Below are 14,316 nucleotides of genomic sequence, written 5' to 3'. Positions count from 1 at the left end.
GGACTTCAGCCTCTTTACATGAGGCACGCACACTAACCCCTAGGCTATTGGCGCCCCGATTCAGCTTTCCTAAAGTAAAAAAAAAGAAGCTAGAAAATTAAAACATTTTGTTTATATTTGCTTTGGTTGAATCAATTTTCAGCGTTGATGCAGTTTGTATGCATTTGCTGTGTTTGTGTTAATTATTATTTTTAATTTGTTAAAAAATATATAGGAATGAACAATTAAACCTACACATAAATGATTCTTCTCCCCAGCCAGAGGTTTTACCTTCTCTGTGTGTGGTTGTTCTTAGTGCTGAGTTTTACTGCCACCTACTGGTGTAATTAACCAAAACATCTCTTTTGGCCTGAAGGCTGATGCAGCATTGTCATGATCTCTGGAACAAGTTTTGTTCAGTTTACTTAAGTGTCTGTCTGCTTGGCCCATTAGCTTATATTTAAGTAAATCTCAATGTTGTGAATGTAGTTTGTCTCTTGCTTGTCAAGTGTACTGCAGAGTGTGTTGGTCTTTATGTACACTTTACTTTATAATGCAGACAAACAAAGCAAGAAAAGTGCCCTTATCCTCAAATGCTGTTACATATTGGGCAATAACCTCTGTGCACATTTAAACTAAATAAACTATTTTTTTGCACTTGTTAATATTTGTGTTATAAATTGTGTTATCCTCCGAAATGCAAAATTTGAAAGCCAAGTTGTATTCAAAGATGTTGAAACATCTCTGAGTTATCTTTAAAACACAATAGTAATCTAACAGGGACTAAAATTACTATAGTGACCCCAATTATTTCCAACTTTCACTTTCAGTGCAGACCTCAATCTCTTTAACAATTCCATCTTTTAGTTTCTGTTTCTGGTTTTTAATTTTTTTTATTACTTACTTTTTGAACTTTAACATGCAATTTTAACTTGTTTAGGTCTTTTTCAGCCAGAGTCATGCTGAGGTTGAACTTGAAACCTTGTTCAAAAGATGGTATAATATTGTAACATTACGACTACTGGGTTGTACAGAGAGGCTGTGCTGTGATTGGACAGCAGCGTCTTGGACGGGGATACAGTTTGGATAGCCTAATCAAAGCTAATGATTGTGCAGATTTTCCACCAAGCGACTGTAATCTTTTTGCCTGACCAGAAGTAGCTAATGGATGATGATTAAATAAAATGTGTTTTACCAGTTATTCTACATTTACATTAACTTATTGGTTTTGAATATGCAAATCTTGTTTTTAACGGAGATACACTCCACTAAGGTTTTGATTGTGCATTTTATTTCCGCAGGCGATATCTACGGCAGCTAAAAACGGACCTTCGCCTTTATAAAGAGTTTCTCCTTCTTTCGGACCGTCTCAGTTGTCGGTGAGGCCGGCGGGGCGGATCCCACACTTAAGAGTGAAAGAGAATATAAAGCAACACAACAACAATAACAACGTGGCCGTTTCGTACATATCGCTAGGAAGCTCCTCCTGTGGATATAAAAACATTAAGGTGGGTGAATCGGGAGTTGTGCCACCGCCGAAATGAGGCTCCCCCCCCCGGCCGGCTGCTGGTTAGCACGCGTCGCTGTAGCTAATGCTACGTTAGCACCGACCAAGGCCGATTTACCCGGCGAGCTGACCCACACCGCTCCGGACACCAGGGCTCACAGAACCGGCGGACGAACACACAGCTATGTAGTTACAGAGTAAATGTTAACAGTAATATCAGCTCATCCTCTGCAGCTTGTTTCTGTGGTGAAGTGGTTTAATTACATGGAGATGCTGCTGAAGCTTTACTGCATAACTTTATAACGAAGCTATATTCAAACTTTATACATCACTTTAATATATTGTTTATATTTTGTGGTTTGCTTGGGATCTGTGATATATTATAGAATATAATAGAATTACTTTATTGATGCCAAACTGGGAAATTGTGGCGTTACAGCAGCAGGTTATCCAAACACGCAATGAGTAAAAAAAACACAATGTTAGCAAATTTAAACACAATATAATATTAACTACAAAGTAAATAAATACTAAAAGATATCAAAAATAAGAATGTGAATATATACAACCAGGATTTAATTAAGCATTACTAGTCTTAAATAGGAAGATTAAATATGGAAGATTGAATGTAAATGTGCAAAAACAGAGTTGTAAATGGACAGTATTGACATAAGTTAAAGTGCATGAGTGTAGACATATAATAAGCAGAAACTATACAATATAAAGGCGAGTAGACAGACAAATGAAGTGAACATGAGTGCAGGGATAATTTGTAAATTTAACATGTTTAGAACAGATTACAGTATGCAGAGACAGATATTATCATGATGACAGTTCTCTGCTGGCATGAGGTGAGCTGTTGTACAGAGTATATATGTATATATTGAAATAACCATACACTTCTGGGTTTAGACGAGTAATAGTACCTAATACAATTGTTTACACATCTTTTTATCCCATTAGGATATTCAGGCGAATTTGTATTATGAAAGGTATCATAAGGTCAAGGAATGTTATGCCACTAAAATCTGGGACGTGGGACCTGCCATGGCTGTATGTAATGTAATCTGGGATGACAATGACGTAAAGAACCTATTTGTACTGATACTGCACCAGACTGTCACTCTGTGCTGTTCATCAAACAGCAAGCATTGCCTGTTAAATAGTTTTGAAAGGTTTCACATAAGGTTAATGAACAGCATTTCCAGATAATCCTTCTGGTCAATGTATACATGTTATTGATCAAAGCATCTCTTTAATGCCACATAATCACTTTCATTTGCAGATGCCCTCAGTGATGAATGCAAATGGGACAATGCAGTCTGTCAGCCCAGATGTGGGATCCGCTCCAGGGTCAGTGGGCAGTTGTTCACTCGGTGGACAGTCTGAAGTCTTAAAACAAGTGCTGGGTGTCATTGACAAGAAGGCCCGTAACATGGAGAAGAAGAAGGTGAGTAATGGCATGTAGCTGCATTCCTGTTGTGTTAAATAAAAGGTATTATAACACAGGCGATAATTATAAAATTGCTATTTTAAATTTTTGCAGAGCAAACTGGATGATTATCAAGTCAGAAAGAACAGCGGGGAGCGTCTCAATCAGGACCAGTTGGTGGGTAATTTTGTACACTAAAAGAAGTAAACCTGTATTTCTGACAAAATTCACAACCCTGCAATGTGTGAAATTTCTCTCTTTCCTACATATTTTTAGGAGGCCCTTGCCAAATACCAGGAAATCACGTATAACTTGGAATTTGCTCGAGAGTTGCACAAAACGTTTATTGCTATGGGACAAGACGTAAGAACAATTCTGTTTTTAAAAAAGGTTCTCTCAGAGATTTTCTGAATGTAACCTAATGTAATCTTTTTTATTTGTATAATTGTTAGATCCAGAAAGTGGTGAAAAAGTCTGCGCGGCGGGAGCAGCTGCAGCGGGAGGAGGCAGAACAGAGGCGGCTGAAGACGGTTCTGGAGCTGCAGTTCCTCTTGGACCGGCTGGGTGACGAAACTGTACGGCAGGACCTGAAGCAGGGAGTCGGGGGGACACCCCTGCTGACAGATGCAGACCTCAGAGCTTTTGATGAGTTCTACAAGTTAGTGGGGCCAGACCGTGACCAAAACGTCAGGTTGGTCTAAAGCAGCAATATAGGAATACATTTCACATGCAACAACAGTTCTTATGCGTCTCTACCTCTGAACAAAGGAATCCATTCACTTATTTCTATACTTGTAGGTTGGCTGACCAGTATGAAGAAGCATCTGTGCACCTCTGGGACCTGCTGGAAGGAAAGGACAAGGCTGTGGTTGGAACAACATGTAAGTCAAGTTTTTTTGTTTGTAAAATCTACAATTTCCAGCTGCTTCACTTTGTGGATGAATCAATCAGTTTTGTTATTTTATCATTGCTGTTCATTTTTAGTAAGGCGTTCAGATCTGCTGCTCTCTTTTTGTCAGTTGTAGTCGTTCAGTCTTGTTTGATTGTGAACTAGTGATATCTGTGGATCATGGAGTGTGCATTGAGGAAACAAGACATTTTATCCATTAAACATAAATCAATTTCAAGGGAAAGGAACTGTAGGATGAATCAATGTTGTGCTCTATTCATGCTATAAGCAGCATTTCATCCCGGTGCTCTTCAATGCTATGGCCACATATACAGACTGTTAACAGAGCGGATGTGCGCACACAGTGAAGTGAGAGTTTCAACAAGCTCAAGGCTCTGAGCGTTGGCTTACACAAAAGTGTAGATGAAACATAACTATGAACATTGTTAGAAGAGGTTGACAATGTAAAGCAAAAGTAATACAACTGCAAGCCACACATTTATTTGCTCTGTGCCTGTCAAAGCCACTAACAGAAGGTGAGACCCAGTGTGTGGTAAAAGTTGGTGGGGGTTAAGTAAAGCAGTATTGAAAATAATAAGAGGGTCCAGCCCTACTGTCAGTTATAGCTAAATTATTATTTTTTTCATTCTTGAATAACTGGCTTCATTTATACACCCGGCTGGTGCTGAAATTGTTGGCAGCACATTTGGTCAGATGGATGGTGTCACAGCAATCATCAACAAGCTTTTTATTGTGTTGAAGCTGGCCATAATTAATGTGTCGCATACTTTTGAGTGACCTGAATGCACAGTAGATAAAGATAGCTAAAGCTCCGAACAAACCTTGCGCTTTTGCAAGCTATTAATCAGTCTTAATATGTAAATGTAGCGTGTGCATTGTATTTTGTTAATGCAGCATGTGTTCAGTGCTCTGATGGGAATAATCAGGGCTTGGGGATATTTGCGTACTGCATTCTCAGCGATCTGGCTTCAGGACTCGCACTGCTGCATTCTGCTAGGGGGCTGAGAGCTGTGGGCTTATCCTGAGTCAGCAGCAGGGCAGGGTGCCAGTGGCTCTGTCGCCTGTGGTCCCACTGGTCAGATCTCTGGAGCCACACTATGATACTGTTAGTGGTAGTGACTAGGGCTGCTAAAATATAAATTAAAATTTTTCTGCCTGAGAATTGAGATAATGATTCTCTCAGACGATTCTTATTTTTTCAACTTTTATGTGAAAACTGCCTCTTGCGGTCTCCCCGAAAGAATTTAAGCACAAAACATTTATTTTCCTGCATTCTGATAATTTTTTATTCACCAATTTGTGCCTTTTCCGCACAACATTATGATTATGATCTAGTCTTTTTTTTTTTTTTTTTTTTACTTTATTTGTTGTATTTTGTTATCTCTTTCAATGTTTCTCAGACACATGTTGACACAATAATGAATGCATTAAATCAAATACTTTTATAAACATGTGGACTGGAGAGTTGTAGTGTTTCTGCACTATTCTAGCCCTACAGAATTTCTGAAGCTGTGGCTTCAAACTAGTAACCTATGTATAGCTGGCATATAAGTTAGTATGACATTATTTTGTTTTGTTTAAGCGCTTTTAAGAGTGGGTTCATCCTGGGTTCCTGTTTTGTCTTGTTCTAAGAGGGGTCGGGACAGATTACAGACACGCGCCCAATGAACGTGCGCGAATGAGAGAGAGAAGGAGAAAGAGCTGATATGCCGCGCTGCATGGTAATAATTAACGGACCTCACTGAGTCCATGGATTTTGCAAACAATTTATGAAGCTGTGCCAACAGTTTGCTAATCAGTCCGACAGACTTGTAAAGTGTGGGTACGGAATTGCAAACGGCTTTTTATCTTTTCTTAACTGAGCCTTCAGGAGCTCCCTGCAACATAACAAAACTCCCGTTTTTATCACGATGCAGCATAACCAAGAGACGGCATAATCAAATGGGCAGCTGCATAAACATTAATAAAACCAATGAGAAGCTTCAGTTTTGACATGACAGGAGCGCTGGACCTCAGGTGCTTGTGTGGCCAGCAATTTTATAAATAAATAAAACACAATTTAGAAAAAAAAGTTTTGAAATATAGGCTACTTGGGCAGCCATAATAGTACCTGGGCAGCCCGAATATCATCTATGAGCAGGAAACACTAACGAGAGTGCAGCTTGTGAGGGAAATAGAAGCAAGAGAATCGCATGTAAGAATCTACATCGTGATTTATTTCACGGTTCATCATGCAGCCCTAGTAGTGACCCAGTTCCCTTTGTTGACACCATCCAACCACCTCACATCAGTTTAAAGGTCTCTTTCAGTGACTCAGGGCGATATTATTTCAGACAACAGCAGACGCCTTGGCCTAAGGCCGTAAAGAAAATCACTTTGATCTGCTGTCAATCTAGAAAAAAGTTTGAAGTAAAGAACAGATCAATAATATTATAAGTAACATTGTTATCACTGTTCTACATTAGACACAGTGATACACACTTTATAGAATATATATATATATATATATTGAGAGTGCATGCTGGACTTAAGCCATCTGTCAGTGCCAATGCTAACGGCAAGAAGTTTTGAATGTGTCAGAGCAACCTACATTTCGACTAAACATTTTGTTAGTTAATTCATAATTTGATTATTTCACCTGCTTCAGTCCTCAACACTACAGATGAGAGACCACTGGTTTCCTTAGCCTGGTTAAGTTGGTTTTAGTGTGGCTAGAAGCTGCTAACCGACTAACTACTGAAGAACAGTCGTAAGACAAAGTGATGAAACAGCTGATTTATTCACACAATACTATCAGCACTCAGATGTACAGGTTTCATTATGGTGGTGAACTAATTGGCAAGCATGATGGCTGAGCGAGGAGACAGGTATGAATAAAATATGCTTGATAAAGACCTTGTGGTGGAAAAGAACCGCACTTCTGATTAAAAAAATTATAATAATTTTTGATGAATTTGGAAGTGTACCCACACGTTGTTAACAGCCAATATGCAACCATCAATATTTATTAACGGCAAATTAATATCACCCTTTAAATTTGTGTTTAATCGACTTTATGATTAGTCGCCTAGGTAAATATATCTTCTGTGTGGTAAACACTGTCTAGACTGTGCACTTCAGAGAGTCATCTTCAGAATACCAAGATGATGTGAAAATAGGCCCAAATTGAGTCTGTATTAGGCTTTGACTGTTACATTGTGAATAGACTGGCTAGTTGAACTTGTCAGATCACGGCCTCATTGACCTTACTTCCCTGTGATAACTTGTCATCTTCGTCTGGTGACCAGAGAATGATTGGCTTACTGTGTCGTTCCTCTTGTAGACAAGGCACTGAAAGAGATTTTGGACCAGGTTCTGCTGAGCGGGTACTTTGACCGTGTTCCATCTCACCAAAATGGTGTGTGTGAGGAAGAGGAGGAGGAGGAGGAAGAGCCGGCGTCAGCAGCAGCAGCGGCGGCGGCAGTAGCTGAGTCTTCAGAAGCAGAAGAGCAGACTGTTGATCCAGGTCCTGATCGTTCTCTGAAGTCATGCTGCTCTCAGCTCACTATTTTTTAAAATGCTAATGTAATCAGAAAGTAATGAAATCAGCACTGCATTCTCAAAATAGTTTTTCTATTCACAGAAACTGAAGTAATTGAAGAGTTCACAGAACCAATCGCAGTTGAAACGACAGAGGTGAGATTGATTTCCCTCTTTCCAGTCATGTCTTGAAGCTGCTAACATGGTGGTAATAATAGTTAAACATCATATTCAAAATGTTTGATTATAAGAAAGTGTTAAATAAGACAAGCAGACCATGATCTTTTGAACAGATGAAATTCTATCTGACATTTTTTGAAAGGTGCTGCTGCCATTAATTAGCATTTTACACACTTTCCAACTTGTTTGGATTTTTTGGGGTTGTATTAACATTAACATTGTGCTGATGTCTCTTCTCCCCCCCCCCCCCAGTTTGTTAACAGACAGTTCATTCCAGACAGCACTTACAGCGGCAGTGAGAAGGAGCAAGGTGATGAGTGGACCACGGAAACAGAGGTAGAGGAACATGGAAAACTTATTGCATCCCTAAAACATATGGTCTTGGGGCGCCGTTGGCCTAGTGGTTAGTTTTGTACAGAGGCTGTAGTCCTTGAAGTAGGTGACCCGTGTCTGAATTCGACCTTTGGCTCCTTTCGTGCATGACTCTATCCTCTGTCCTATTTCTATAATAAAGGCATGAAGTCCCAAAGCATATATTTAAAAAAATTCTGGTCTCAAATTAGCAAAGTTCCTTTTTCATATGTCTGGTTTTACCTGCCTGGGAAATAATTCCATGTGTTTTGGTTTAAATCGGAAATATCAATGGAATAATATCCCAACCTAACTCACACTTTTACAAACCACATTGAAAGCCTGTATTGTCTTGTAAGCACCACCAAAGTGTCAAGTTAATCCTTGCCCTGTAACTTATTCATTATTCTGTCCATCTTTCTCTATCAGGCTATCAGTGCAATGCAGCAGCAGCAGCATCAGCCTGTGCAGCCTGCAGAGTCCCCTGTTGCCCTGGAGACCCACCCCATGAGCTTAACGTCCCCTGCACCGCAAAATGACCCCATGGTCAGGAAGCAGGTGGTGCAGGACTTAATGGCCCAGATGCAGGGAACATACAACTTTATGCAGGTGGGTACTTTGTGCTTTGAACTCCTGTTTACTTTAGACATTAAGCGTGATGCTAACCACTCCTCTGTTCTCAGGACTCCATGCTGGAGTTTGACGGACAGCCGATCGACCCCGCCATTGTCTCAGCACAGCCTATGAAACCAACTCAGAACATGGACCTACCCCAGATGGTGTGTCCTCCAGGTAAGTCTACAAAGAGAAACTCGGTTCTGATTTTATTCTGTGTTTGATAATGATGTGATACTTACCCGGCTTTTCTCCTTCGATCTTTTTAGTTCACCCAGACTCCCGGCTATCGCAACCCAACATTGTTCCCATCCAACCTGAGCCCACACAAGTGAGTAATCAACCCTGAGAAGGCAATACTCATTGTAAGGACACCTAAAAAAGAGTCTCAGGGACAGTACACTTACTTGGGCAGGCCACCCGGGTATATGTCTGACCGCCCAAGTATATTTGCCAAACATTTTAGCAAATTTCTTTTTTTACATCTGTGTAAAATAGTCTTCTAAGATCCATAACCTAGTGGAGGATTTACACTTGCTCTCTACTGCTCAGTTTGTTGGTGAAGACAAAGAAATATTTTGAATAAACTTCACTTGCAGGCACAGGTTTTGTGTACCTGTGGGAGGAGTCCATGCTTGCTTTCTTGCCCTTTGCCAATACCATTCCTGCTCATTTCGTTTGTCCTTAGGTCCCCATCGTCTCTCCAACTCCACCCCCCATGTTTCAGACTTCACACACACCAGATCCTCGACCCCCAACAGAATCCATCGATCCCATTCAGGTGAACCATGTTGTTCTGTAAATACATCCCTTTGTGACCTAAAGGATTCAACCTTAATGTGTGGAATGTATTCATTTTATTTATGGTCCAAACCAAATTTTCAGTTGTAATGAAATTAATCTTGGTAATGTAGGATACTATGATTTAGTTGTGATTGCGCACTTATTTTTAAGATTTAGACAGAGGTTTCCTCCTGAAGTATCCTTTGAGTAATAACTTGTATATTTATTAAATTGTAAGGCTTTAAACAGCATTAAAAAATGTCATCTTATAAACTGCCAGGAAAATAATTGTTGTAGAAAACATTTAAGATATTTCCAGGAACTTTTGTACCTCAACAATATATTGACAAAGTCTTCAGAATGCATTGTGCAACTTACCATTATAAAGTAAAAATTTACAATAAAGTCGAGCAATGTTTACCATGCTCAGTGTGAGGTTCTGTAGAAGCACATAAAGAGAGCTTACCCTGTGTTAGAGGTTTGACATAAGTATCCAGTTGATGTACAGTGTAGTCTAAAGCCCCGTTTCCACCAAGCAGTTCAGTTCAGTTCGTCACACATTTTGTGGCGTTTCCACTATCAAAAGTCGGGAAAGGTCCCCAAGTTACCGTCCCGTACCGTCCTACTTTTTGCTACCCTTCTGTTGGGGTGCCAAGTCTACCGATCTGACCCTAAAAGCTAAACACTGCAGTCCATTGATTGAAAGAATCGTCACTTCCTGTGCGACAGCGGTAATAATAGACGGCTGTATTTTCCCTCGCGGCACACAGCCTCGTCTGAAACAAAAGCTTCATTGAATTTTGTAACAAAGAACCACAAGCCAATGAGAGACCACGAATTGATGGATGTCCTCCATTGTTGCTCTTTGTTTACTGTATCGCGTTCTTCTTCGTTGAATTTATTAGCGGGGTATACTGTGTCGCGCTGCTATGATGTCACGCTGTTACATAGCTGACGCGGCTATCGGCATCCGGCTTACACGCCACCTGCCAAAAAAAGAGTACCGTAACTACGGTTGGCTGTGGAAACGCAAACAGGATCAGGCTTTACTGAACCAAACTGATCCATACCGGACAGCTTGGTGGAAACGGGGCTTAACTTACTGGGAACTGTCCGTTAAATAGCCGCCATGCGTACGTATTTCACAGTAGGTTACTGAATCATGATCTCAGCTATTAGCCAACCTTATATTATTTACATTTTCTTGGCAGAACTTCACCAAATAGGAACTTTCAAACCAGCAATTATTGTATGTATGAAGGTGTGAGAAAGTTGTCGTCCTCCTGATATTCTCTGCAGCACCACGCATTCAATGTATTTATGTGAATTTTGCGGTTTCCTCTCTTCAACAGACCTCCATGTCCTTGTCGTCAGAGCAGCCTCCACCCTCTGCAGCTCTCCCACCTGCCTCTCAGACGCAGGTTTTCCAGCCTGTTTCCAAAGCTCCTCACAGCAGTGGCATTAATGTAAACGCAGCACCATTCCAGTCAATGCAGACAGTAAGACCCTTGAATTGAGAATTGTCCCCTCTCATTCAATCATACTTACTGAACATTACCCATGTGATGAAGTTATACCTTTTAGGAAAGGACACATATCAGGTCATTTAGTTAAAAATGAAACACATTTTCTGAACTTTGTGTCACACGCAGTTTAAATAGAAACAAAGTAACAGCTTCCATAACAGCCCGTCTTAACAGCATGCGACACGAGCGTCAATGACAAAACTGGCTTGATTCTAATGTTTCCTAACTGCCCGCGAGCGACACAGCGAAACGCGGTGTGCTGTTTTTACCCCGAAGCACTGTTTTTATTTTCCTCTCTGTTGCTCAAGTAGACGGAAGAGGACTGAGGAAGGAGGGGCACTGGCACTCGCTTTTCTCACTCAGCAGGGCTTGTTTTACAAAGAGGAGATATCGGTGCATAAATAAAATCCACATCCATGACTGATTTTTTTTTTCCCCTTTGACTTGTGGCAACTGCACAGGAGAAAAATGTTTTGTTGGCTCACCTCAAGCCGTTTATCGACGAGCCTCTGAGTGTTGTGATTTGAGTCAAAAGCTCGTCAATACATAGCACCACACATCCGTTATGTCATACTGTTTGCGAGGGGAAACTGAAATTCACAGATCAAAGAATGAAATATGTAACAGATGCAATGTGGACAGCAAGTATGCAAACATGCACGATGCAACACTATATGAGGCTTGCATGCTGTTAGGACAGGCTGTAAAGAATTGTTTTAAAATTCCTTAATTCCCCTCTCATTGCATATTGCAGTTGAAGGAATTCTAAGTGAAGCAACTTTATCAAGGATATAGTGAGTTATGGACGTTACTCCTAATGAGCCTGTGACCTTTCCTCTGATTTTTTTGCTTCAACACAATGTGGCCCTTGTTTGCTCTTTTAGGTGTTCAACCTCAATGCCCCAGTCCCGCCAGCGAGTGAGACGGAAGCCTTGAACCAGGCCAGCCAATACCAGAACAGCTACAACCAAGCCTTCAGCAGCCAGTCACAGCATCCTGTGGAGCAGACAGAGATGCAGCCAGATCAACTGCAGTCTGGTGGGCAGATTTTCTGTTTTCTTTCATTATTTACTGACTGGATTGATAGTGCTGTGCATGTATTTCCAGATAAAGCTTTTTTACTTCAATATCGTATCCTCAACTGTGACTAAATATTGACAACCCCGTGTGTTTTAGTAGTTGGTGCCTTCCATTCCCAAGATCAGTCAGGAGGACATCCGCAGCCTTCCCAGCAGGGCCCGGGCTTCGTCCGGCAGCCTCAGTCTTTCTACAACAGCAGAGGCATGTCTCGTGGTGGACCTCGCAATGCCAGGGGAATGATCAATGGCTACAGAGGCTCATCGAATGGATTCAGAGGTCAGCTCACTGCCATCAGCCACAAATGAATCCCTTTTGAGACTTGGTGATAAATTAATGCTTTTTCTAATTCAGACATACTGTAGGTGTCAGTTATGTTGTATTTTTTATACATAGTAGGAAGGAAGTGGCTTTGCTGTGTTTTAAGTATTTTATATGAAAGGAAACTTCAATAGAATTTACAATACATTTTTAGGTATGACCTTTTTTTTTCACTGAGATGTTAAGTGGGACTAAAGAGCCACAGCGCTTTTAATTGTGAATGTCAAGAAAAAGCATTTTAATTTGAAGTCTTTCTGTTGTCAGGTGGCTACGACGGTTATCGTCCTCCTTTTGCCAACACTCCAAACTCTGGTTATGGACCGACTCAGTTCAACACACCTCGGGATTACTCGAATGGGAACTATCAGAGGGTAAGACCGAAGAATCCACATCGTTCATTAGCTTGTTTTTAACGTCATCTTTGCTCTTCTGTCTTCTCTGTTTGAGTGGTTCTTTAAGTGTCTTTTTATGTCCTTTTTTGCTCAAGGAGGGTTACCAACAGAACTACAAACGCGGAGCTGGTCAGGGACCCAGAGGAGTGTCAAGAGGCAGCACTCAGGCAATACGATCCTGAAAAAGCCTTTCATAATGACTGTGACTGACTAATTTGCACCACACTGAAAATTCAAAATTCCAGAATGCATTCGCCCCAGCTCACAATTTTTTATTTGTTCTTCATCAGTGGTATTTTTCCTGTCTTTTAAATCAAAGCAATGCCTGCTTTGATATTTGGACATATTAAATCATTTTAAGTTTAAAAACACAAGCAAAGCTGTAAATCCAATCATCGGTTTACATTTGCAATGTGTGACAATATTCCTGTAAACTTGAAAGATTTCATAAGTTATTTTTTGTATAAAAAATGCACCTGCCACTGCTGGTCCAATCCTTGGGAGTTTAATCCCTTCTCAGTTCTTTTCTGTCATTTTGGTTCAAAAAAGGATTTTATGTTCGAAGAGCTCCCGTCTCCTTGTTTGTAAATTGATGTTGCTTCAAGAGTTTCAATAAAGTTGTGTTGCATACCCATGCTTCAGCCTCAGTTTTCTGCTTTACAGTTAGGAGTTGCATAAATCACATGACATCACTAGTACACTGTAAAAACAAACCATTGATCAGTATGCTCTAGCAGCCACTACCACACAACCCCATGGCCCTTAACATTAAAGCTACTGACGTACTGTCTGAATACCATTTTTTTAATGTGTCAAATGTAAATTAAAGCAGTGCCTGTGATACAATTTTTTGATCTTACTTTTGCTACTCAAGTTTGCGCTTAACATTTTCAGTGAGTGGTCAAAGTCAACTTTATTGTCAATTTCAAAATATGCCAGACATACAAGTGGAATCGAAATTGCGTTTGTCTCTGTCTCATGGTGCAATACAACCAAAATAAGTTAAAATAAAATGAGGTAAAATAAGAAATAATATTTACAGTAATAAATTCTAAAAAAAAGTGCAAAAGGTACAAAACAAAATGGTAAATAAAATACAATTTAAAGAAAAAGTTAACTTGAAATGTGCAATATAAAGTGTGTAGCGATTGTGTAGTTTAAAGTTTTACCTTAATTTTAATTATTTAATCATACAAATATACAGAAAATCTACCATGATTACATTAGAACTGAACTTCTATGTTATTTATCGTGGTTGTTTTGTAGCCGGCATGCTCTAAAGGGCATTCTTCACCCCGGGCAGGTACTCACAGGCTGAATTTGTAGCTGTTCTTTTAACTTGGCCCTTCCACAGACTGTAAATAATAATAGTTATTTAGTATTTACAGTCTAAAGCCCCGTTTCGACCTAAGTTCCCCAGAACTAGGACTCGGTTAGACCGTTAAAACTGGATCCTAATCACTGTTGATGAATAGGTCGTTTGTTTTGTTTTATGGAAAAAAACATTTTGAAATTAAATACATTTAAAATAAATATATACACAGAGAAAACGATGCCAATCAAACTTTTTATGTAATTTCTCCCAAAGACAGTTCATTAAGACCGGAAAATAATTTCTAGAAAGCTAAATTTTACCATCTGCAAAGAAACTCAAATTTGTCTGTGAGGCAAAACTCCGGGGCGTAAAATCCGCTTTAACTAGTGCATCGCGTCGCATAGTTTTT

At 40.0% G+C, this 14,316-nt stretch overlaps 1 protein-coding gene across 3 annotated transcripts; it reads left to right on the top strand.

The window, feature by feature from the left end:
* The first annotated feature begins 1,326 nt into the window (after positions 1 to 1,326).
* On the top strand, positions 1,327 to 13,222 carry caprin1b (cell cycle associated protein 1b). Of its 3 annotated transcripts, none has more exons than XM_061035661.1 (18): positions 1,327 to 1,487; positions 2,772 to 2,936; positions 3,033 to 3,095; positions 3,195 to 3,281; positions 3,371 to 3,609; positions 3,717 to 3,799; positions 7,151 to 7,333; positions 7,451 to 7,503; positions 7,780 to 7,863; positions 8,308 to 8,487; positions 8,562 to 8,670; positions 8,763 to 8,824; positions 9,182 to 9,274; positions 10,629 to 10,742; positions 11,687 to 11,840; positions 11,979 to 12,158; positions 12,465 to 12,571; positions 12,688 to 13,222. In XM_061035661.1, exons 2-18 carry the CDS (start codon positions 2,772 to 2,774, stop codon positions 12,772 to 12,774), a joined length of 2,043 nt encoding a protein of 680 aa, XP_060891644.1. In that variant the 5' UTR covers positions 1,327 to 1,487; the 3' UTR covers positions 12,775 to 13,222. The 3 variants fall into 3 exon arrangements, with proteins under 3 accessions (XP_060891644.1, XP_060891643.1, XP_060891642.1); XM_061035660.1 differs by having other exon boundaries at positions 10,629 to 10,775; positions 11,982 to 12,158; XM_061035659.1 differs by having other exon boundaries at positions 10,629 to 10,775.
* Positions 13,223 to 14,316: the final 1,094 nt, after the last annotated feature.

The sequence above is a fragment of the Labrus mixtus genome, chromosome 4 (genome assembly GCF_963584025.1).
Source record: "Labrus mixtus chromosome 4, fLabMix1.1, whole genome shotgun sequence".
Classification (NCBI taxonomy): Eukaryota; Metazoa; Chordata; class Actinopteri; order Labriformes; family Labridae; genus Labrus; species Labrus mixtus.
This window is presented reverse-complemented; position numbering and strand designations above follow the sequence as displayed.